General features: G+C 36.0%; 1 protein-coding gene across 2 annotated transcripts in view; it reads left to right on the plus strand.

Annotated features, from left to right (window-relative positions):
* The window catches only part of TBC1D23 (TBC1 domain family member 23), a 56995-nt gene that overhangs the window by 15439 nt on the left and 15938 nt on the right, over positions 1-25618 (plus strand). For both annotated transcript variants that reach the window (XM_027558301.1, XM_027558228.1), the window contains exons 2-12: positions 2935-3046; positions 4856-4961; positions 6227-6431; positions 10784-10907; positions 13626-13750; positions 13842-13888; positions 14709-14812; positions 16158-16280; positions 17565-17657; positions 21811-21981; positions 23890-23932. In XM_027558301.1, coding sequence (XP_027414102.1) covers positions 2935-3046; positions 4856-4961; positions 6227-6431; positions 10784-10907; positions 13626-13750; positions 13842-13888; positions 14709-14812; positions 16158-16280; positions 17565-17657; positions 21811-21981; positions 23890-23932 — 1253 coding nt within the window. The remainder of the gene's footprint in view (positions 1-2934; positions 3047-4855; positions 4962-6226; positions 6432-10783; positions 10908-13625; positions 13751-13841; positions 13889-14708; positions 14813-16157; positions 16281-17564; positions 17658-21810; positions 21982-23889; positions 23933-25618) is intronic.

Consider the following 25618-nt stretch of genomic DNA (forward strand, 5'->3'; position numbering starts at 1 on the left):
TTTAAGTTTCAAAAATATATCATTGATAGATCATTGACAGTATACTGGAGTGGGTTGCCATACCCTCCTCCAAGGAACCTTCCCGACCCAGGAATTGAACCCGTGTTTCCTATGTCTCCTGCATTGGCAGGTGGGTTCTTTACCACAAGCTCCATCTGGGAAGCCCTAAACTATTATGCAAATAAATACTATAGTTTCAAGATCACAGAGGCAGGAAGACGTACATTCCTGTTTCTTTGCAACCCCAAATGTTTGGATTTGTTTTGTCTTAGACCTTCTGAGCAGAGAAGATAATTACTTATTTTTTATATTTACTAAGATAATTAAACATGGCCCGTTCTTGTCTATTTTTAAGGCCTGTCAGACTGTCTAGTACATTTCTGTCAACTTCTAGCTTATAGAGATGGTGGGAAGCCACCATAACCGAAGAAGACTTTAAAAAGCACAACCCTCTCAGTCATACTCCACCAGACATGCATTTTTTATTTGAATGTTAGGTGTTGCTTGTTCAAAAATGAAAAGAAACTTGCTCTGGGGGAAGGAAAATTCTGAGAGCTAAATACTCTCTTGATAGGAAATTGACTCTTACATGAATTATTTAGCTTCACTGTTTTCAGCTTTTTTACTACATTTATAAGTACATTTGTAATGTTGAAGTTCTGATAACTGAGCCTTTGAACTCCTTGTTCAGAAGATAACATTACTTTTAATTATTTAGTTGTGAGAAGTGCCTTTGACTACTTACAGTGGAGCATATTCTGGTTTCTTGCTTATGGTTGTGCTCCAGGAAACCACATTTGTGGTCCTCTGGGAACAGCATCAGAGAATCCAATAGCAGCTGTATCAACAGAGAGGTTATCATCATCAAGTATATTGAGGGTTGGACATTTTGCCCCAAAGTACTGACTTTGTTGTCTGCAGTAGTAAGGAATTTGGCAAAGTTTAAAAAGAAACCAAAGATTTTTCACTGAAAAATGAAAAAAAATTTAGTTCTTCATTAATTTGATAAAAATAATTTCATCTCATTAAATGGTATTTTCAGTTCACTTACACATTTAATCATTTAAAATTAATTGTATTTGTTCATCAAAGATCCCACTAAATTTTGTCTGTTTAATGGTTACAAACAGTCCTTCAGATTCTGACAGGCTGTCTCGTACACTTTGGCCAAACAGAATAGATGAAGCCCGGTCTTTATCACTTATAGGCCTTAACTATTTCTCAACTGTGGACTGAATGAAGTCTCTTTCTTTCATTTTCTGGTCTAACACTTTGGTGACCAAATAACAAAAGAATGAAATGTTTCTTGTGTGGTTAACATACGAATGTTAACATACAAACATGTGGTTAACATATGAACATTCTTAAACATACAAATTTGTAGTAGCTTTGTTAAGAAAATCTTTCAGATTTGATCCCAGCTTTTCTGTCAGATATGATCCCAAGTGATTACATTTTCATTTAATTCCTTTCCATTAATGGGACAGCACTTTAGGAAAGTTATATATTTAAACTAATATTCTTGGAATCCTATGAATAGAGGAGATTTACATTATCTTACTGAGAGAATATGTAATGGGTGTAATTTATTTTCTTCAAGAACCAGAAACATGTGACAAAATCCTGGTTTCCTGATCCTAGTGGAATGCTCTGCCTTTTAGCCTGCTCCAAAGAATTTTAGAAATTGCCTGGCTCAGGGATTTTTATTTATATACATTTCTTGTGCATTGTGTACTAAAATTATAAATAATGACTGGAACCTTAGCTTTTGAGAATTCTGAGGGATTAGCTATTTTAAGTAGTTATTTCCCAGCTAAAAAATAATCCATACCCTTGTGAAGGTTTTTAAGTTATTATTTCAACTTACAAATAATTTTACAAATTTTGACCATATATATATGAAATAAAATTTATTTCGTGCTTTTCTCCTTAAACATAGTAGACTAAATGTAACTGCTTGATTATTTACTTGATAATGTACTTGATGTGGTTGTAGTTTGCTTTGATATATAATAAATACAGGGATGCCATTAGATTATTTTTTTGTTCCTCTAACCTTTATTGACTATTCACTATAAGCCAGGCACTGTTCTGGGCATGGTATCTCTATAGTTTTGTGCTAGTATTCCCATACCTTGAATTCTTGGCCCGATTTTATGGCTTCTCCTTCCTGCCTCAATCTGAGCATAACGTTAAGAGCATAAATTCTAGAACTAGGCTGTTAAAATTTGTATCCTGGCTCTGCTATTACTAGATGTTTAACTATAAGCTACACAACCTCCCTTTACCTCAGTTTTTGCATCTGTAAACTGGGACCAGTAATATAACCTACTTCATAGGGTTACTGTAAGAATTAAACACACACACACACACACACACACACACACACACACACGAAATGTTTGGAACAGTGCCTGGCACAAGGTTAGTCCTACAGAAAGTATTAGTCATTATCACTGCTATGAATATTACTGTTACTGTGAATTCTTAGTACTGTTTGTCCTGTATACTATTTTTAAATTTCTTTAATCTTAGAAAACAGATAAATAAGCTTGCTAGAACTAAGTGTAAAATAAGAGTAGATTGACTATATGAAACCTGAGATTTCCTTTCAAGAAAACAACATGCAGTATATTGCATTTTGGCTGCTGAGAACCGTTTTTTCTTAGTCTGTACTGTCGCTCAGTTGTGTCCAACTCTCTGTGACACTGTGGACGGTAGCCCCCAGGCTCCTCTGTCCATAAGATTCTCCAGGCAAAAGTACTGCAGTGAGATGCCATTTCCTTCTCCAGGGAATCTTCCCGACCCAGGGATTGAACCTGCATCTCCTGCATTGCATGCAGGCTAACCTTTAATAGGCCATATTTATTGAGGAAGTACTGAGGAAGGAAAAAAACCAAAAATTTATCTTAATAAAGAGGACTTGTTTTTCAGGGAAAAAGATCTTGAAGAAGCTCTGGAAGCAGGAGGTTGTGATCTTGAAACTTTGAGAAATATAATTCAAGGGAGGCCACTGCCTGCTGATCTGAGGGCTAAAGTTTGGAAGGTAACTGGAAACTAAAACAAGTAAAATGTAATCACTTAAGAACAATATTTTAGAATTTTGATTTTCAGCTGTCTTAGTTGCAGAGGACTTTATACTGTTATGCGCATTCCACATTTAGAAAATTAATCAAATAGAGCAGCTTGCTAAAGTGTGTGTTTCTGTGCAAGTGGAAAGTTTTAGTGTCTGACACTTTGAGACCCTGTGGACTGTTGTCTGCCAGGCTCCTCTGTCCATAGCATTTTCCAGGCAAGAATACTGGAGTGGGTTGCCATTTCCTTCTCCAAGGGATCTTCCTGACCCAGGAATCGAACCTGGGTCTCCTTCATTGCGGGCAGATATTTTACCGTCTGAACCACCAGGGAAAGCCCGTGTGCCTGTAGTGTTTGGTATATTTAATAATTTAGGTTTTGAAAGGCAGTGCTTCCTTTTGTAACCATTAGAATTTATGTTTATGAAGATTATTCAGTGAAATGGGAAAGTGCAACCAATGAGTAAAATAGGATATATAATTGCAGATACGGCTATATTTAAAAAACAAATTAAAAAGGTGGGAGAGGAAATAGGTCTCTGGGTGTTAGAATTATAGGAGATTTTCCTTTGCTCTATTTTCTGCTTCAGCTGTTCTCTAGTACATGTGTATTATAATTTTTTAATTTTAAATTAAGATTTTGTTACTATTAAGTAGTTCCCATTGTTAAAACGTGTAAGCAAAGGATAACATAAAAAAAAAATCGTCTGTTATCTACCACTTACAAGTAAAACACATAGTAATATCTCGGTGTCACATCTTATCTTTTCCCCTCTGCACATATATATATGTAACAGAAATGGAATTATACCTGTGCTTAGTATTCTAAATGTTACAGAAATTTAAAACTCATGTAAAAACACTTGTTTAGTGAACCCCCACGCACCCATCACTGAGTTGTAACTGTTGTCAACATTTGGCCATGTTGCTGAACCTCCAGTACTTTGGCTACCTGAGGCAAATAATTGACTCCTTAGAAAAGACCCTGATGCTGGGAAAGATTGAAGGCAGGAAGAGAAGGGGACGACAGAGGATGAGATGGTTGGATAGCATCACCAGCTCGATGGACATGAGTTTGAGCAAGCTCTGGGAGTTGGTGATGGATATGGAAAGCTGGCGTGCTGCAGTCCATGGGGTTGCAAAGAGTTGGACATGACTGAGTGACTGAACTGAACATTTGGCTGATCTTATTTGATTAGTATTCTATCCTTTTCTCCCCACCCTACGCACTGTATTATTTTAAAGCAAATCCTTGGCAGGGCACTAAAATATTTAATATGAAAGTCTAAAGACTTTAAAAATAACCATAACACTATTAAATTGAAAAGAATTGTAATTCTTTAATGTGTTCTCACATGGTTGAGGGGACAAGGGCGCTAAGTAGGGTCTTCTGTATAAGGAGGCCAATCCCATTCATGTAGTGCTCTACCCTCAAGACTTGATCACCTATCACAGGCCCCACCTGTAAATACCAGAACATTGGGAATTTGTTCAACATACCTGAATTTGGGGGAGGGGACACAAAGGTTCTTTCTATAGCGTTAATGATATTTGCTTGAAATAAGCTTACATGTGTAAAATATTATGTAAATACTTTGTGTAATTCATTTTATTCACTGGTTTAACATAAAATAGTAAAATTTGATATAGACATTTTACTTGTAATTTTTGAAGTATACATTATTATCCCTAAATCCAGGCCTCTATTATTATTATAACGTATTTTTCAAGAGTGAGAAATAACATAAGGAGCCAGCTGCTTTTTTTCCTCTTTCTTCCAGATTGCTCTAAATGTTGCAGGAAAAGGTGATAGTTTGGCATCATGGGATGGTATTTTAGACCTGCCAGAACAGAACACTATTCACAAAGATTGTCTGGAGTTCATTGGTAAGTTTAATAATTGTTTTCAAACAGTGATAAATTCTGCAAATAATAATTTTTGGATGGAGGAGTCACTGTTTAGTAGAATGAACTTGTTATAATTGGCGATTTGTTGAATTTGGAATATATTGAAAGGGCATAGTTTTAGAACATCTCTTTGGCAATTCTTATGAAATAATGTCAACATTTAAGAAAGAGTGTCTGATTTTTAGTATTTTTAAATTGTTTTTTGTATTATTGACCATCTGTATGATTGTATACAGCTCTCAGATTAAAAGGAGGTATTCCAAAAGTTTCTTTGTAAGTCATAAGTCATGATCTGCTATAGAAAACGTGTTACAGATCATGGGTGAATAGGTTTCAAATCCCTCACACTGTCTTTTGAAGATTAAATTATTTTGGTTTATAGTTCTCTTTTTTAATTCATCTATAGTCCATTGGTGTCTTTTTGTTTCTCTGTCATTTTTTAGTTAGATTATTGGCTAAATAGACTTTTTTATGGGCCGACCTCAAGAGAAACATTATTGCTAGGCGAAGGATAGGGAATTGGGTGGTGGAGAATGAATCACTTCCCCTCGCTTCAACAAAGCCATAGTGGCAGCTGCCCTTCCTGGGGCAGAGGATAGTCTTTATAATCTGTTATTTGGAAAACGCTTTTTTGCTTTCCGGAAATGTGGGTGATACCTACTTTCCTGCTTCACATTGTGCATTCTTTTACACACACACACACAGACACACACACACACAGACACACACACACAGACACACACACAGACACACACACACACACACACACCCCCCTCTTCCCTGGTGGTTCAGATGGTAAAGAGTCTGCCTTCAATGCAGGAGACCCAGGTTCTGTCCCTGGGTGGGGAAGATCCCCTGAGGAAGGGAATGGCTACCCATCCCAGTATTCTTGCCTGGAGAATCCCATAGACATAGAAACCTGATGGGCCACAGTCCATAGGTCGCATAGAGTCAGACATGACTGAGTGACTAACACTTTTACTTTTCACTACTTTCATGTGTACACACATATGATATATATATATATATGAAACATATATGAAGGTCCAATATTAAGCTAATAAATCCTGAATAGCTAGTGAATATGAATAGGTATAAGGAAAAATGTATTTTTATGTAGTTTTATTTTGTCCTTTACATGCTCTAAATGCAGTAAGATAGTATCATATATTTTGTAAACAAGTATTTTGTCCAATAGCTGAGCGTCTAGCAGCCCCTTGGTAATTTTGACTCTTATTTTTTAGATCACCTTTCAGTGCCAGAAGAGAAGGCAGCACAATTACTTTTGGATATTGAATCTGTAATTACCTTTTATTGTAAATCCCGTAACATTAAGTATAGCTCAACCCTTAGCTGGATACATCTCCTCAAACCGTTGGTGCATCTTCAGCTGCCACGCAGTGATTTATACAACTGCTTTTATGCAATCATGAATAAGTACATTCCCAGGTAAGACACGATTTTTTATTATAGCTGTAAAATAAAGGAAGCTCTAGTTTGTTTTGAAGTAAAGTTGTTAGATTTATTTTGATGGTAAAGTAAAAGGTTCAAGTAATTTTTAAGGTTGTTTGAATCATAATTGTTATTGACTTTATTTTTGTGGTTATAAATATTTTTTAAAGGATTCTTTAGTTAAGAATTTGTGCTTGTAGGGTTTATGTATGCAGTATAACTTTTCATACTTTTTGGATGATATCTCTTATTTTGATTTCTTTACTTATAAAAATAACATTATAGTGTCTAAAAGTTTTGGAGTGCTGCTGTCTTCAGTGCTGGGGTTACAGCCTGGAATATAGTCCTAGAAATACAAATGTTGAAGAAGGAATTGGAAGTGCACTGAGTGTTAGGAAGGTGAAATGCAGAGTGCTATGGGAATGTACAGTGGGGGTGACCTGACTTACCCTGGAGGTCAGGAAGGTCTTTTCTGGGAAAGTGACACTTAAATTGAGTCTAGACAGATGGGTGGGTTGTTTTGGGGGAATGGAAGAGGTACAGGGAAGAAGGGAGGTGGGTAGGAGGAGGGGTGGAATTCAGAAAGAATTCTTGTAGTTCTCAGGTATGGATCAGATAGTCAGAACTTTAGTGCCAAAAGGAACTTTTGACATAATCTAGAGCAGTGGTTGGGCTGCGCAGTGAACCTTGGATACACATTGGAGTCATTGGAAGTGAAGTGAAGTCGCTCAGTCGTGTCCGACTCTTCGAGACCCCATGGACTGCAGCCTACCAGGCTCCTCTGTCCATGGGATTCTCCAGGCAAGAGTACTGGAGAGTCATTGGGGGTGGGGTTAAAAAATCCTGATGCCCTTTTACATACCTGACTAATTAAATCAGATCTCTGAGGAGGCCAGCCATGCAGTGAGGTTTGTTTAGATTTAGAGCTTCTTGGTTGATTGCAGCATGCACCTAAGGTAAGAGGACTGCTATTCTAGAGCTTGATAGTTAAATGACTGCCATTCCTCCCCCCTGCTTTTCGTGTGAAAAGCACTGGGTTAGCTTTGGGTGCTTTTTGTATTTTCTCACTTAAACAGTGACCACTATAAAGCAGATATGTCTGATTTACAGCTACAGAAACTGAAGCAAAGACAGATGTTAAATGACTTATTCAGCATTATACTTCTGGTGTATGACTGAGTCAGGATTTGAACCTAAGTTTGATTGGACACTTGTGCTTTACCTTACAAGTTTCTCCACCCTGGTTGCTTATTAGAATCAACTAAACAACTTTTTTTGGTTTTTGTTTTCTTTTTCTTTTACAGCTTTAGATATCATTCACATAATATAAAATTCATCCTTTAATATGTACAATTCCATGGGTTTTAGTATAGTCACAGAACTGTGCAGCCATAGCTACAATCCTTTTTAGAATGTTTCTGTCACCCCCGAAAGAAACCCTGAACTCACTAGCAGTCAACTGCTTTTTCCCCCAGTACTCTCAGCCCTAGGCACCTACTCATCTTTCTCTGTGGATTTGCCTATTATGGGTATTTCATATAAATAGAACCTTATAATATATGGTCTTTTGTGACTACCTTTGTTCACTTAGCATTGTCTTTTAAAGATTCATCTGTATGTATTTATAGCATATATTAATACCATTACTTTATTTCTTTTTATTGCTGAGTAACATTTCATTGTATGTACAATGAAATAAAATAGCACATTTTATTTACTCATGTAATAGTTGCTGGACATCTGGATTCTTTTTGACTGTTATGAATAATGCAACTATGAACATTTGTGTACAAATATTTGTGTGGACATTGCTTTGGGATATGTACCTAGGAGTGGGATTCTTGGATCATACGGTAAATCTGTGTTTAACCTTTTGAGGAATTGCCAGACTTTTCCACAATAATTGCAGCATTTTACAATCCCACCAGCAGTAAATAAAGATCCCAGTTTCTCTAAATTCTTGCCAACTTTTTTTTTTTTTTAATTATGGCCAGACTGAGTGTGAAGTGGTGTCTCATTATGGTTTTTGTTTGCATTTCCCTGACAGCTAATGACTTTGAGCATTTTTTTTCATGTGCCTAGATGCAGTTTGTATGTCCTCTTTGGAGAAATGTCTGTTCGGCCAAAGAACTTTTAAAACATACTGACCCTTGATGTTTCAAATATAAGTAGACTGTGTAGAGCCCTGTCGATTTTTAAATTCCCAGGCAATTCTAATACATACCAGAGTGGAGAACCTGGGTGCGACCTTGAAGCGATAGGGCTTCATGTAAGGAAAGCAGACCTAGAGATGCCAGAATACAGGGCTATGCTAATGGTAAATCAGAGGCTAGAATTCACATTTGGGAGTCATTCTGTTATACTGATGGAGGAGGAAATGGCAACCCACTCCAGTATTCCTGTCAGGAAAATCCTGTGGACAGAGGAGCCTGGCGGGCTGCAGTCCACAGGGCTGCCAAGAGTCGGACACAACTGAGCGACTGTGTTATACTAAATCTCTCAACTGCTTATATTTTTACCACCTCTCAGTGTAACAAAACTAGTAATAGCAAGGGACATGATGATCCAGCTTTGTCTCTACAGGAAGTTGGTGGTGGCAGATACTAGTACAGGCTGTATTGTAGAGGTTTACTAGTAGAGGTTTGCACTGAGCTGTGTAACATACTTTGCCAGGTTACTCCAGTTACTGTTTCCATGAATTCCACATGTAACACTGTACTCCAGCCAGAGTCAGTGTTAATACCCCCGCATAGGGCTCAGCCCCACAAAATGTTGCTCAAACAACTCCACTATAATATATCTTATTAGAGAGTCAGATGTAACATGAGTAGAATTCTGTCAAGCACACTGCTTTGCAGTGGAGAGTAACTTTCAGTACACAGCTATTAAATGAATAGATGCTGTTGCAATGGCTGATTCCCTGAGATGTCCCACTTTTTCCGAGGATGAGACCCACAAACTAGGCAATTGTCCTTACAGTGTATGTTCCTAGTCTTCGTTACCACTGTGTCTCTGTGTTTTGTTTTAGCAATCTACTGTTTTGCCTTTATAGAGTGGGGAAAGTGTTCAGACAGAGGAGGAGGTAGTCTTGTCAGTATGAATCCAGTTCTATCTTTGGACATCTGAATTAGCAAATTAGGGCCTTTTCTACAAAACTTCCCTGTTATCTGCAGTATTAAAAATGGTAGATGAATGGTTATACCAAATCCTGACATTGACCTTAGATCTTAGTTTTGCAGAGATTAGTTTTCATTATTCCCACTTGAATAGCATTTTGAAACATTCTTTATCAATGCTTTTCATTAATGTTTTTACATGAAATCTTTCACCTTATTTCAGGTTTTTTTTTTTTTACAGTTTGCTTTTTAAAGACTAAATCTACCAAAATACCACTAGTTCAAATATTAAATTGCATATATGGGAGGGTAGCTTGGTATAATGGTTTAATACCCAGTTTCTGTGTACAAGTCTTAATGCCATCACTTCTTAGCTACGTGACCTTGGTTGACCTGCTTGACCACAGCTAAGCCTCCGTTTTCTCATCTGTAAATTGAGGGTGATAATAGTATCTTTCATAGAGTTGCTGGTAAAGATAAAGTAAGATAACATTGTAAACTGTATTGTAGTGTCTGGCACATGGTGTTTCCTCAGTAAATACTGACTTTTATTAAGATGGCCTGCAATTTGAGCTGTGTATATTTTTAATGGTTTATTAGACAGATTTATTAGACACCAGGGAACAAGGCAAGAAGTATTATAGTTACTCAGTAGGGTCAGTGTTTGGCACCTCCTGGGATTTTCTCTGAGCATCTGGTATCCAGGCCACTTCCAGTCACAGCTCTGGGTCCACTCTTTTGGAATGTTCGTCTGTGGCCATTTCAGACTTGGAGCTTTGCTGAAGGGATTCTTAATTGAGTACGTTAACTATGGAGCTATCCTGAAGCCTTCCTGGGAGATCTTTCTTATTTGGCAGAAAAAGAAGGGAGCTGGACTTCCTCAGGGCTCTCCAGATCTCCCTTTGGGATCCAAAGCTTATCAAAATAACCTAAGTGGTCCCTCTGTTTTCATTGGTCCCTGTAGTCCTTTCTCCTGAGTGCTGCCTGGGTTCACCTGGAAAGAATCTTCCTAGAGTTGGCTGTAGACGTGCCATTTCTTCCTATCAGGTCAGGTATGTTAGGTGTAAGCAAGAGAGGTCTGTCCCCTGTTGCGTCAGGTAGGCTTGCTATCAATGCTCTTAAGTCGGATGCTCTGGGGTAAGGAGGGGAGGAGGGTATTGCACGAAGACTGGTTACTGATATGATCAGTTTTGACCTATTAATGCAAGAAACTTTGCTTCTCTTGTCTTTTAGGGATTGTTCCCTGAAGGGGAGACCATTTCATCTTTTCCGATTACTCATCCAATACCATGAACCTGAGCTTTGTTCTTTTCTTGATACAAAGAAAATTACTCCAGACTCCTATGCACTCAACTGGGTAATAAAGTGAAAGTAGGAACACTTAATGAAAAATAGTTTTCTGTGAAACTATAGTTAGTTCCCCCCCAAAGCAAAAGAAAGAAAAGTGTTAAATTATAGACCATTATTATTTAAGACAAATGATTAAAATTATTAGCACTTCAAAGATTTTTTTTTGCTCTTCATTTAAATTATTTAATACGAAGTTTAGCCTTTGTTGTTTTAGAAATATATGTAAATATATATGGTATGTATCAGTTCACTTTAAAACCGTGTAATTAAATTGTTGATAATGTGTTTGAGAATTGATCTACAGTCACGAAGAAAATAACTTAAGATTATCAAATGATTGATACAAAAGAATATAAAATACATCTCAGTCCTCTGTCATTCTATATTTATATTTTAAATGGGAAGTTTTATTATTTTAGGTCTGTGGTTCTCAAGCCTTTTGGTCTCAGGACCTTTTACACTCAACATTTTTTGAGGATCCATAATTTATGTGGATCACATTGGTTAGAAATTAAGAAATTTTAGGTATTCGTTTAGAAGTAGTGATAAATCCAATACATGTTAGCATAAATATTTTAAATGAAAATGAACTATTTCCCAAAAAGGAAGAATAGTGGCATTTTTAAGTTTGCAGATCTCATGATGTTTGGGTAGATCACAGGCAAGTACATTCTCATATTTATTTCTTTATTCAGTCAGTGATAATACCATATTTCATGTAACCTTTGGAAAATTGTGTTGTTCATTTGTGAGAGAATGAATATGAAAAGGGCAAAATATGAGTATTAGTATGAAAATAGCTTTGATCTCACAAACTGCCCTGTAAATACTCTTGGAGATGTCCAAGGCTCCTCAGACCATACTTTGAGAACTGCTCTTATAGGGTAGCTTGAAGGTCTTTTTAAAACAGTGTTTAGGTTCCAGAAGAAAATATATGTATATTCAAAAATTTTAACATGTTTCTCGATGATGTCTTACCTAACTTTTCTTCAGAAAGGATTCCATTTCTGCCATTTATTAACTGTGTTATTTAATACACTTAGCCTCTGAACTTTTATTTCTTCATCTGTAAAATGGGACTAATAATAGGATCTATCTCAGAGGGTGATGGGATGAGTAGACAGTGAGACCCTAGAGACCCTAATTGGTTTCAGCTCTAGCATACTAAACCTCAAGAACCTGCTCTTTCGTTCCTTCTTGGCTACAGTCTAGTCACTTTGATAAAAATAAAATTGTAGGTTCTCTGAGATTCATATGTTGCTATTAAGTCTACTTATTTGTATCGAAGTAAGAAATTTTCTTTTAAGAATTTGAATATTTTCATAGACGTCTTTCTGGTCACATCATGGCCGAGAAATGCCGTTTCTGTGGCCAGAACTCTGGATTAGTACTCAGTGCTGGTTGTAGATTTTAACTGGTTATGGAAACAACGAGTTTCTCTTTGTCAGTTTCCCAAGTAGTTCATTCTTGCTACCAGTATCTTGTCTATGGAATGGAGTCTTTCTTTTCCAATCATGAGATAAAGAAAAACCAGTTCCTGTGATTTGAGAACTCATCACTGAAAATGATGCAGAGGTAGCTTTAGTTTGGCTAAGTGAGGTTAATGTTGACCGTACCTTGTCTGTTTGTATTTGCATCTTCCTTATTTCTAATAGTAAATTTTAAACAACTACAAAAAACATTAGAAGCATTATGTATTATACTTTAAAAGTTTGTGGTCAACTGTAATAGCAGTTACCTCAGCTGTGGAGTCTCAGGCCTTTTTTTTAGTCCAGGTATCACCACTCACTAGCTCTGTGATGTTAGGAAGGTTATTTCTTACAGGTTTATTTTCCTACCTATAATACAGGGAGGAAAATGTCTATTTTGAAAGCCTGTCATGAGAATATTTAAAATAAGAGACGTTTAATGAAAGATATGTAGCAGTAGTTTAGTACCTGGCACAAAATATTCACTAAATGTATGTGTCTTGTTAGCTTCCTTTATTCATTAAAAATGTTTTAAATTTAAACCTCTAGATGAAATTGTTTCTGTATCCAAGAAAAATGGAATAATCTAAAAATATCCCTAAATTCATGCAATTTAAAATACAGTTGGGCTCTAGAGAAACTTACATACATTAACAATTCTTTAATTGACATAGAAAACCATAGAGCTCTTGAAACGTTTTGCAGGACATCAGTGTTGTCTCATGTGTTTCAAATTATGTACAAGTAAGCTTGGGGCACAGTTGGCCTTTAAATTGTTATTACAATTTCATTTGGTGCTCTTAACTGAAATTACCATGCTTGATCTTCACAATTTCTTAGCAAGTTAAGTACTGTAGTAGTTACCTTATAGAGCTCATGGGTAATTATGCTAGTTATTATGCTGTGGCAGATACATGCTAACTTAAGTTACTTTAGATATTAAGGGTTAGTTATCTTTCTCTTTACCACAGTAGTGGTAGAGCATGGGTAATATTCCTTTAAAAAAAAAAAAAGTAGAAATGTAAAGCTCCTGAGGATAAGTGACATGCCCTAAGGCACACAGCTGGTCAGTGGCTTCATTGTGCCTTGGATCCACATAGTCTTCCTTTGGATTACGTACAGTCAAATTAAGGTCCACGGTAAATATCAGGTACAGACAGTTTGTTATAATGTTACTTATGCATTTGCCTCAATACTTTAAAAAGAGCAAGTCATTTCCAGTGGTTTATATTTCTCATTTCATTTCCTGATTACAGCTTGGAAGCCTTTTTGCCTGTTACTGTTCCATTGAAGTCACTCAGGCAATATGGGATGGATATCTACAACAGGCAGATCCATTTTTTATTTATTTCTTAATGTTAATAATCCTTGTTAATGCAAAGTAAGTATCAAGGTGGCTGGATTTTTCTCTTCTTTGTTCTCAGGGTGCTCTGTTAATATTTAACTCAAATTCATGTGATTCTCTTTTACAGAGAAGTCATTTTAGGGCAGGAGTCTGACAGCAAAGAAGAAGTTATCCGTAAGTATCACTTAATGTGGAGAAAACATTTTTCAAGTCACTTTATTTTCTAAAACTCAAGTTTTCTCATCCATTATGTGAATTTAGAAGATTAGTCTAGAAGATCTGAGGTTCCCTTCAAATCTTACACACTGTCCACATACAGGCCTTAAATATGGTCTCCCCGGATTTGCTACCTTCATTCATCCTTACATGTTTTTTTCACTCATTCAGTTCTTTTCTGTACACTGTTTATTTGGTTTAAATAAACTGGTCTCCTCTCTCTCTCCCTTTCCCCTCCTTCCTTAATTTTCCTTTGAATCCCCGACTCTTGTAAGTATCTCCATTGTTGAAATGTTGATCCTCCTTTTGGTTTCTCCACTCCAGCCCTCACAGATTTACTTCTTTTCTGTAGTACCCAGCACACTGTACTGTCTGTGTTACAGTGTTTACTTCACTACATTATATGATTTATCTTTATATTTCTCAAGCAAGACAAAGTTCCTTAAGTCAGGAATCATTTCTTGGTTATTTTTTATTTGCAGGGGCCCTGGCATTTGTGTTTGTTAAATAAATCACAGTATTACAATCAAGGCTAATGAATTTGATTTGATTGCCAGATACTATCAGTCACTAATAGCAGGATTATATTAAGAGTTTCAGCTCCTTTGAGGAAAATCCACATCTCTTCAAGCAGTTTTCTGTGCATCACTGTTGAGATTTCATGTATAAAACTATAATGTTTAAGATAAACCAGCTTTGATATATAATGTTTAATGTTGTATACTTTACAAGCAAAATTTCTTGAAAATATTATAATATATGTATAATCCTATTTCAGAGTTCTTGGAAAATACTCCATCCAGTTTGAATCTAGAAGATATAGAAGACCTTTTCTCTCTGGCTCAGTATTATTGCAGTAAAACACCAGCTTCATTTAGAAAGGTATCAGACAAGGAATGACCTGCTTCAGTATTTCACATTTTGTGCATTGTTTTTTGTTTATGTTGTATCCACTTCAGTTAAAATACTCTAGGTTGTCATTCTTTCTGTGTTGTACAGTTTTGTGTGATTTTTTTCACTATAAATATTCTCCCTAGTAGAGGAATAGACATTTTAAAAAGATAGTATACAAATATGCTAGGAGCCATTTTACCTCTCCTCTGATTATTATTTCTGATCATGAGAAAATTGACTATAAGGTATTTCTTAAATTAACGCTTCCTTACTTTAAAAATTGTGTTATAGAAATCTGACTGAGGAGGTATCATTATGCCTTCTTTATCTGGAGTTAAAGTTAAAACTCCAACTTTTAATGATGCTGAGCTGTCTTTTACACAAAAAAAGGGTATCTTAAGCTCCCTGGAGACCTTGAACCTTTCTCAGATCAGACAAGTGCTTTCAAGAGAAATGACATCAGATTAGAAGTCCAAGTGCTGTGAACTTCTAGAAACTAAAACTCTAGATTCTAAAGCTAGTAATGGAGGCAGCATGGAATTACCATTTATAAACTATTTGTGACCTCAAGTGCTCATGAGAACATTATTGTTTTTTTTTATTTTTAAGGCATTCTACCATCATGATTGTTAGTTGGAAGTTATCATGTCCCTGAAATATTAAGATGAGATTAAATTATGTTCAGTATAGTGTGTCCAGGAGGCAGGTGATGGAAACTTTTTAAGAACATTTCCCTCAAAACTAATTATAAAAGAAATTTGTTTCTCAGGACTAATTTCAGTTATTTTAATAATTGCCTTATGTAGATTACCTCAGTTCCCAACAGTGTTGACTAAGTTAGATGGCAAGGTAGTGGTTATGATACTAGATGAAAAAGAACTTTTATCCTTTTCTTCCCAGCCTTTTAAGAGAATAATTTTTATTCTTCAGACATAGTAAATAAACTGCACTAGCAATTGCTAATTAGAGCAGGTTTTATTAGCAGCATATTACATAATTTATGCCATATTTTAATTTTTATTCAATTAAGCATAAAATGTGAGTAATCATTTAAAAATTTGCTATTTGTATGTGATAGTATAGAAAATAGCTGTGTAGAATGTGTTATTTTTTTAATTAGTCTATCATTTTGTGTGAACTCAAACATGGGTTTTGTTTGTAGCCTTTTTATAGCTTTTAGCCTAGAAATTTGATATAATAAGTTAAATCATATGACTCAAAGATGTTATATAATTATTTTACCTTTTATCTGGTCTGTTGAGAATAGTTTTAGGAGGGAAGCTTGATTTTATTTTTTTTCTTCATAAAGTTTTAAAAATTCCTCTTCACACAGGATAATCACCATCTGTTTGGCAGTACTTTGTTGGGAATTAAGGACGACGATGCAGATCTGAGTCAGGCTCTTTGCCTGGCTATCTCAGTGTCAGAGATCCTTCAAGCAAATCAGCTTCAAGGGGTAAGTTAAAAAACCCCACTGTTTGTTAGAGGATGATCCCTTTTAAATGCAAGGAATGAATGTCTCCTCCATGTTTGTTGATTATTGCAAAATTAATTTACTATAAGAATGTAGTTGTTTTGCTTTTTCTGAATGATTAATGTGTTAAATCTCCTGTGCATATGCTCATTTTTAAGCTGCCAGCTTGTGTGTTATTTTATTTGTCAAACAACTAATTATTTTTGACACTAGTTTTTGTAAATTGCAAAATCTTATTTTAAATTTTAACAGGGCTACTGAATGTTATATAAAGTACTTGAAAGGGTGAATTTACTATTTCATAGTTAAATTCTAGATACTAACACAGATAATTCGGAGAAGGCAATGGCAACCCACTCCAGTGTCTTACCTGGAGAATCCCAGGGACGAGGGAGCCTGGTTGGCTGCTATCTATGGGGTCTCACAGAGTTGGACACGACTGAAGCAGCACAGCAGCAGCATGCAGATAATTGAATTACATGGTTTAATGCCAAAAGGCATTTACAAAGGAGAATTGAGGATATACCATAATTTTTTCTCTTTTGTATTTATGAAAATCTGATGAGCCAGTTTTTTCAGTATAAGTTCTTTATTATTAATAGTGCAGCAGTTAATTACGTGTGTATATTTGAAAGGTGGGATGTATTTCAAAGATGCAGAGAAGAGGAAAGAACATGGGAAGATAGGCCTTTCACAGTAGATACTTTTAAAACAAGCATTTTGTGTGGTTTTCTCATTAGAACCATTATTAAAAAAATAGCTTGTAATCCAGTTTAAAGAGACCCATGTGTACTCCAATTCAGATTGGCATTGGAGAACGTGCTGTCATCCCAGAAGACATTTATTTAATCCTTACGTGAATTACATTGTTGATAAGTTTGTGGGCTTATTTTCAGAAATAGAAATTGTATCTACATCTGTGTTTATATCATGTATAGTGTTTTTGAAAGTGTTTAACATGATGCACATTAAGTTACTAAATTCAAATTAGTTTTATAGCCCAAACTAACATTCTTCCTGCTATATATTTTAAGACTTTTTGTCAAGGACAGTATATACAAATTGTTTTAACTACTGTTTAAAATGAGTACAACTCTTTAAGATCTTGAGGATATTTTCTTGAGTCTGTACTGTATGGGACTTCCTAACTATACGTGAGATCCATTTTTTAATCCATTTGTTCCCCCCTTTTTGGTTGTTAATATTATATTGTGTAAAATGTGCTCCTCCTGGCAAATTTTATTATGTCAAATGTTTCCCTTTTAGGAAGGAGTCCGGTTCTTTGTGGTGGATTGCCGTCCTGCAGAACAGTATAATGCTGGGCATTTATCGACTGCTTTCCATTTAGATTCAGATCTGGTTAGTATAAATGTGATTTAAACTTTTAAAAAATATGGAGAAAATGGATTTTTTTCTTTAATCCATGAATAAATATACATGTACCAGATTTGGGGATGTTTTTCTTTCTGCTTAAAGAGGGAGTCTGCCTTTATACAAGTATAGCTCTCAGGTTTCCTTTTAACCACGGACACCCCCTTGGCGTCATAAAGGGTAGATGAGAGCACTGTTATGTATGGTTTACTGTTGCTTACCATTGTTATGTCAGTAAATTCTAAACTTCTTACTGTGAGCTGCCTCATACAGCACTCGGCATAGTGCCTTGCATTTAGTAAGTACTCTGTGAATATTAGCTCTTATTATGATTGGGTAGTTAGTCTAAAAGTTTTTACTGTAAGCCTCCTTTTCATGAGTACTTGTGCATATAATAAAGTAATATGTAATAAGGGTAGTCTCTGGCATATAGGGCCTCAGTTGTTAAAATTACTGTTCTAGGATCACTTGAATTGAAGGAATAGATGAAGTAATTATTGTTAGAGATGCTTAGAGCATTTGGTAAGACTGGGACTGGCATTATTTAAGCCCGTCTGGGGTTTTTAGAGCCTCAGGAATGGAGAAGACAGTAAGAGGAGTAACTTTGTCCCTAACTTATCTGAAAAAGTTGATGCTAAGGTTGAAAGGGCATGTGGAAAGGTCTCAGTGGCGTCAGGAGGAAGTTCATGGAAAATGGAGGTAAAACAACCCAGAGAGTTTGAGGTGCTATAGGTGAAGAAGGCGATTCTCGCATGTTTGCATCCTGAATGCAGACTGTGTGCCTTTCTCATCCTTCATTCGTCTTCAGTTCAGTAGCTCAGTCGTGTCTGACTCTTTGTGACCCCATGGACTGCAGCACGCCAGGCCTCCCTGTCCATCACCAACTCCCGGAATCCACTCAGACTCACGTCCATCGAGTCGGTGATGCCATCCAGCCATCTCATCCTCTGTCATCCCCTTCTCCTCCTGCCCCCAATCCCACCCAGCATCAGAGTCTTTTAAGAGTCAACTCTTTGCATGAGGTGGCCAAAGTATTAGAGTTTCAGCTTTAGCATCATTCCTTCCAAAGAACATCCAGGATTGATCTCCTTTAGAATGGACTGATTGGATCTCCTTGCAGTCCAAGGGACTCTCAAGAGTCTTCTCCAACTCCACAGTTCAAAAGCATCAATTCTTTGGTGCTCAGCTTTCTTCATAGTCCAACTCTCACATCCATACATGACCACTGGAAAAACCATAGCCTTGACTAGATGGACCTTTGTTGGCAAAGTAATGTCTCTGCTTTTGAATATGCTATCTAGATTGGTCATAACTTTCCTTCCAAGGAGTAAGCGTCTTTTAATTTCATGGCTGTAGTCACTATCTACAGTGATTTTGGAACCCCCCAAAATAAAGTCAGCCACTGTTTCCACTGTTTCCCCATCTATTTCCCATGAAGTGATGGGACTAGATGCCATGGTCTTAGTTTTCTGAATGTTGAGCTTTAAGCCAACTTTTTCACTCTCCTCTTTCACTTTCATCAAGAGGCTTTTTAGTTCCTCTTCACTTTCTGCCATAAGGCTGGTGTCATCTACATATCTGAGGTTATTGATACTTCTCCCAGCAGTCTTGATTCCAACTTGTGCTTCTTCCAGCCCAGCGTTTCTCATGATGTACTCTGCATATACGTTAAATAAGCAGGGTGACTGTATACAGCCTTGACGTACTCCTTTTCCTATTTGGAACCAGTCTGTTGTTCCATGTCCAGTTCTAACTGTTGCTTCCTGACCTGTATATAGGTTTCTCAAGAGGCAGGTCAGGTGGTCTAGTATTCCCATCTCTTGAAGAATTTTCCAGTTCATTGTGATCCACACAGTCAAAGGCTTTGGCATAGTCAATAAAGCAGAAATAGATGTTTTTCTGGAACTCTCTTGCTTTTTTGCAGATCCAGCAGATGTTGGCAATTTGATCTCTGGTTCCTCTGCCTTTTCTAAAACCAGCTTGAACATCTGGAAGCTCACGGTTCATGTATTGCTGAAGCCTGGCTTGGAGAATTTTGAGCATTACTTTACTAGCGTGTGAGATGAGTGCAATTGTGCGGTAACTTTGAGCATTCTTTGGCATTGCCTTTCTTTGGGATTGGAATGAAAACTGACCTTTTCCAGTCCTGTGGCCACTGCTGAGTTTTCCTGATTTGCTGGCATATTGAGTGCAGCACTTTCACAGCATCATCTTTCAGGAGTTGAAATAGCTCAACTGGAATTCCATCACCTCCACTAATTTTGTTCGTAGTGATGCTTTCTAAGGCCCACTTGACTTCACATTCCAGGATGTCTGGCTCTAGTTGAGTGATCACACCATCGTGATTATCTTGGTCATGAAGATCTTTTTTGTACAGTTCTTCTGTATATTCTTGCTACCTCTTAATATCTTCTGCTTCTCTTAGGTCCCTACCATTTTTGTCCTTTATCGAGCCCATCTTTGCATGAAATTCATCTTGGAGGATCTAAATGTGTTGTTGTTTAGTCGCTAAGTCATGTCCGACTCTTTTGTGACCCCATGGACTATAGCCTGCCAGGCTTAACCATCCCTGGGATTTCCCAGGCAAAAATGCTGGAGCCGGTTGCCATTTCCTTCTCCAGGGAATCTTCCCTACCCAGAAATCAAACCCATGTCTCCTGCTTGGCAGACAGGCTTTTTACCTCTGAGCCACCTGGGAAGCCCTGGAGGACCTAGATGGTCCATCTTTTATGCTTATTATTCAAGTCATTTGTGAATAACTTTGATTATTCTTAAAAAGCTCAAAGAGTATCTCCAGAGTTAACAATTACTGTCAGCTTGTTTAATCATCCAGACCTTTAACATACATTTACATATTTCTTATTCACTGTTTTTTGTCTATTTGATTTTTCACTTAACAGTTTCTTGGGACATCTTTTCATTTTAGTACATTCCTTTTAATGGTGTATAGTGATCCATGGTATAGATATACCACAATTTATCGCCTGATTTATGTACATTTAGAATGTTTTCATTTTTCTTGTAATAAAACAATGCTGTAGTTAACATGTAGTTAATGTAGTTAACATTTGTGGACTTGTGCAAATATTTCTGTAAAATACACTCCTAAAAGTAAAATTGTTGGGGTAAGAGTTATAGCATATAGACTATAGAATGTGGGCATATAGAATGTGGGTATATAGAATTGTTACTAGAGTCTGCCATATTGCCCTTTAAAAAGGCTGTATCAACTTATACTTTACAACTGTGAGAATGATTGTTTTATACCATAAGCATTATTAGACATCACTAATTTTCTATTTTACAAGAATCATGAGTGGAAAGCAGTGGTCATTACTAGTGATACTGCACATATGTTTTTGAGTGTGCTGTTAATTTGTAATTTTTTTTTTACAAAGTGCTTTTCTGTGGTTTGTCCATTTTTCTTTTGAATTTTCACTGTGCTTTTTATTAAAACAGTTTTAACAAATTTTTGTATTTATTGGCATGCTTATTTTCTTGAGGGTAAGAAATGAATTTTTTCATTGTCATATCTCTAGTACCTAGAATAAGTACTGATAAATGCTTCCACTATTTCTAACTGTCTTCTAAGAAATAACATGGTTTGCCATGTAAGTGGAGACTAAAAAATATAGCTTGTTTCAATGAATTTTTTGTCATGGACCCTTCCACTCATTGTTAAACTTTTCTTGTCATGATACCATGAAGACACTGAAATTTAGACAACAAACAGCAAAAACATTTTTTATCTTGGTATTTTCTTTGCATAATTTAATCTTTCCATGAATTGTCAACTTTTGTTTTCTGATGTATTATAGGTACATTTAATATACATTTCTTTTATCCCAGGGATTTTATTTATAAGAGCCTTTATTTTAGGAATTCCCTGGCTATTCAGTGGTTAAGACTTAAGAGCTTTCACTGCAGAGGGCTTGGGTTCAATCTCTGGTCAGAAAACTAAGATCCCACAAGCTGTGTAGCACAGCCAAAAAAAAAAAGAGCCTTTTTTTTTTTTTTTTTTTTAAATTTCATGGTGGAAGTATAAAATTGTTCTCTCCCCAGCCTGCGGGGAAAATATTTCAAGTTTTGCAGATGTATAAAAAACACAGGCTTGCCATATTAAATTTTTTTAATTGTCCAGATGCTCCAAAATCCATCCGAGTTTGCACAGTCTGTAAAATCTCTGCTGGAAGCACAGAAGCAGTCCATTGAGTCTGGCTCCATCGCTGGTGGGGAGCACCTCTGCTTCATGGGCAGTGGCAGAGAGGAAGAAGACATGTATATGAACATGGTCCTTGCACACTTTTTACAGGTATGCTGACAGATTACTGCAGTTTTTCTTTGGTTTTTGCTGTCACTTTTAAGAAATTCTCCTAGGCAATTTTGTGCTGTTGTCTACCTTGTTAAATTTCTTTTTTTTTTTAAACACTTGATTGGTTTGTGTCTTGCCAAGAAGTCGTCTCCTTAATTTTTTTCGCACATGCTTTTATGGTTTATTTTTTATGTTTAAATCTTCTGGACCATCTAGAATTATTTTTCTGTAAGAAATGAGGTAGGAATAAAAAAAAAAATTTCCCTGAATAGCTAACCAGTTATGCTATCAATTTGAAGTACCACCTCTTCAATAGACTAAATTCTTCAATGCATCAGGGTCCATTTCTGGATTATTCTTTTGTTTGTTCTCTGTGCGTATTCATGCCTTAATACTTTTTACAGTTGCTATATAATTCCTTTTAATATCTTTACTTTGAAATCGAATAAATATACATGAATATGTCTATGACACTTAACCACCTTTCCCTTTTGAGTTCCAGTGTTGTCTTTAACACACTAATTTGTATCACTGATTTCATGCACCCTGTCCATCTACCTTTTCTACAAAGCCTCACTCACTGACAGCTCGCTCTTTATAAAAATAGTTGTTTATTAGTTATTCCTTGGAGTTTATATATTAAAGTCCTCATTTTGTGTGACCCTGAACTATGAAATCAGGAAGAGAGGAGACACAGGCCACTCAATTTGTATCCACTTCAATGGGACTCTGGTTTGAGAAAATTAGTCGAAAGGACAATCCTTGAAACACAAAATCAGAAAGGGAACAAAGTATTTGGGAGAGGGATTATACAGTAATTTTATGCTTTACTGGAGTAAAGATATTTTATTACTTTAAACAGAATAACAGAAATAGGGACTCAAATTCATTTTACTTATAAATTTAATTGAGCTATTCTAAAAATGCTCTGAAACAAGCTATATATTACAAAGGATGTCAGATGGCAAGAATTTGGAATATTGTGGACTTCTTTTAATAATTTGAGTTCTTGATATGGATTTAGAAATCCGTCTCCCTCCCCAATTTTTAACGTGGAAATTTCAAACAAATTCAAAAGTAGGGAGAATTGAACTGTAAATTCTTTGTAAAGATATAATCACATTATAACTACTATACTTGATTATAAAAAATCTAATGAGTATTCAAGTTTCCTAATTTTCTCAAGATCTAAAACAAGACATTGCACTTGGTTAATATCTTTTAAGTCTCTTTTTATCGGCTCTGTTTCCAGTTTTTTTTCCTTGCATCTGTTTATTTGGAAAAACCCACAATCTGGATTTTGCTGGTTGCATTCACATAGTGGTGTTTATCAGGTTCTATCTCTGGTATTTCCCGTAAGCTGGTGGTTAGACCTAGAGTCTTGTTAGATGACTTTGGAGGGTGGGGGAGCAGGAAGTCTTGGATAGTGTGTACTTCCTCAGGCAGTAAATACTGCCCAGATACCTTTCTTGTGTCTTTATCATTACTTGGATTCATTAATTTTTAATAGTTTGTAAAATGTTGACATTCTGTCATTTGTTCATAATTAGCTGTGTTACTTGCTTTTGTATTTCCTTTTTAATAAAGAACCCCAAATATTTTTGAAAGCTTTTTTCATTACATTGGAAAATACAGTGTAACTGATTTTGGTTTGACTTCTTGCACCGTTGGGACTGTAGTACAGTCTCATTAGTAGCCGCAAAGTTGTCCACTTGTTCCTGTGCAAGCCCCAGATCTTACAGTATACAAGATAAATGTATGCACGTCTCTGTGCCAAAGTCTAAATGTAAAAAAAATCCAGAAATTTAGTATATAACCTTTTATTACATTTGTCAGTGCTTATAGAACTATAAGATATTTTAATTGAATTGCATTTTGAAGTAATTTAAATTTTATTTTCCACTTTAGAAAAACAAAGAATACGTGAGCATTGCCAGTGGAGGATTTATGGGTAAGATTTTAATTTATTAATTCCTTTGACCCTACTTTTCAGAGGAAATTATATGATCACTGGAGCTGATTTGGAGTGACCAAATTAGTAATTGGGTACACTTTCTTTTCAGTCATCACTGTTTTCAGAAAAGGCAAGGCCAGCAGAACAGATAGATAAAGACAAATACAATAGGCAGTTGCAATGAGAAAATATTTAGAAGACTGTTAAAATGGATGTCTTTAACTTGTGCTGTGCTCAGTTGCTCAGTTGTGTCCAACTCTTTGCGACCCCATGGTCTGTAGCCCACCAGGCTCCTCTGTCCATGGGATTCTCCAGGCAAGAATACTGGAGTGGGTTGCCATGCCCTTCTCCAGGGGATCTTCCCAAGCCAGGGATCCAACCCCGGTCTCCTGCATTGCAGGCAGATTCTTTACTGTCTGAGCCACCCATCTTTACAAAAACATTTTTTACAAATTCAAGCTAATTGTATATTTACAAATACAAGCCCCAATTAGCTTGAATTTGTAAAAAATGTTTTTGTAAAGATGGGTGAAAAACTGCCCACATGATTTGTTTTTATGAAGAAGGAGGGGTAGATAAGACTGGGAGACAAGAGTAGGAGGGGTTATTTTTCACTGTAAACTCTTCTTACTATTTGCTTTTTTGTTTTGTTCTCATTTTTTAATTACTTGAAAGTATTAGCTGATGAAAAACGTTGACTGAATGGCATAAGAAATAAGCTGATGTTTTCAACTGCAGATAATCTGGTAATTCAGGATAGAAAAATGACAGAGTTGCTACAGCAAATATTTGAGAATTTATAAAGGAGTAGGTCAGGATGGTAAGATTCTAAATAGAGACTGTCTTTTTTTTTTTTTTTTAAACAAATTCTGTTACTTAAGGGTACAGACTTGCAACTAGTAGGTAAATAAGTCCTGGAGTACTTAATGCATAATATAGTGAATGTGGACAACAATATTGTATTATAATCACCAAACTTGGGCAGAGAATCTAGATCTTAATTATTTGCTCCACAAAAAAAGAAATGGTAACTGTGTGACATGATAGAGGTGCCCCTGTTGCTACAGTATATAAATGTATCAGATCAACTTTTTGTATACCTTTAACTTACACAGTATTGCATGTCAAATGTATTTAAATTAAAAGAAAGCCTTTCATTAGTAAAAGAGATATACAAATATTGAATCTGTAATTACTAGGAAAATTAATAGTAAAATCAAATTAATATTTGTTGGAGGCAGTAGAATCCTGAGTTTGAATCATAAAGAGTCTTATCAGGCTTAAGTTCTGACTTAATATGATCTTATGTTATAAATTAGAAGTTTCGATAGGTTAGGGTTTATTTCAACTTGGTCTTTGTTGATATTGGCAAGAATTTTTATCTCCTATCATGGATATAATTTGTATCATGGCCTGATAACTAACTACCCTTGAGGCTCATACCCAGAGTGATATAAAAAAAGGGCTTCTTTTAATGAGTACTGGTGTTAAGCAAGTATTGGCCTAAGTCCTAGTGTTATTTATTGGAAGTTCTGACAGCATAACACAAAACTTGGTTATTGTTCTCAAAAGTGTCTGAAAAGCATTATTTTATATAGCACAGATAGGCTAGGTTTTAGGAAAATTTTTTTAAACCATGAATTATTTCTTTTCCAAGAATAATCTCTCTTTCCACAGCAGTTA

This window comes from Bos indicus x Bos taurus, chromosome 1 (genome assembly GCF_003369695.1).
Source record: "Bos indicus x Bos taurus breed Angus x Brahman F1 hybrid chromosome 1, Bos_hybrid_MaternalHap_v2.0, whole genome shotgun sequence".
Classification (NCBI taxonomy): domain Eukaryota; kingdom Metazoa; phylum Chordata; class Mammalia; order Artiodactyla; family Bovidae; genus Bos; species Bos indicus x Bos taurus.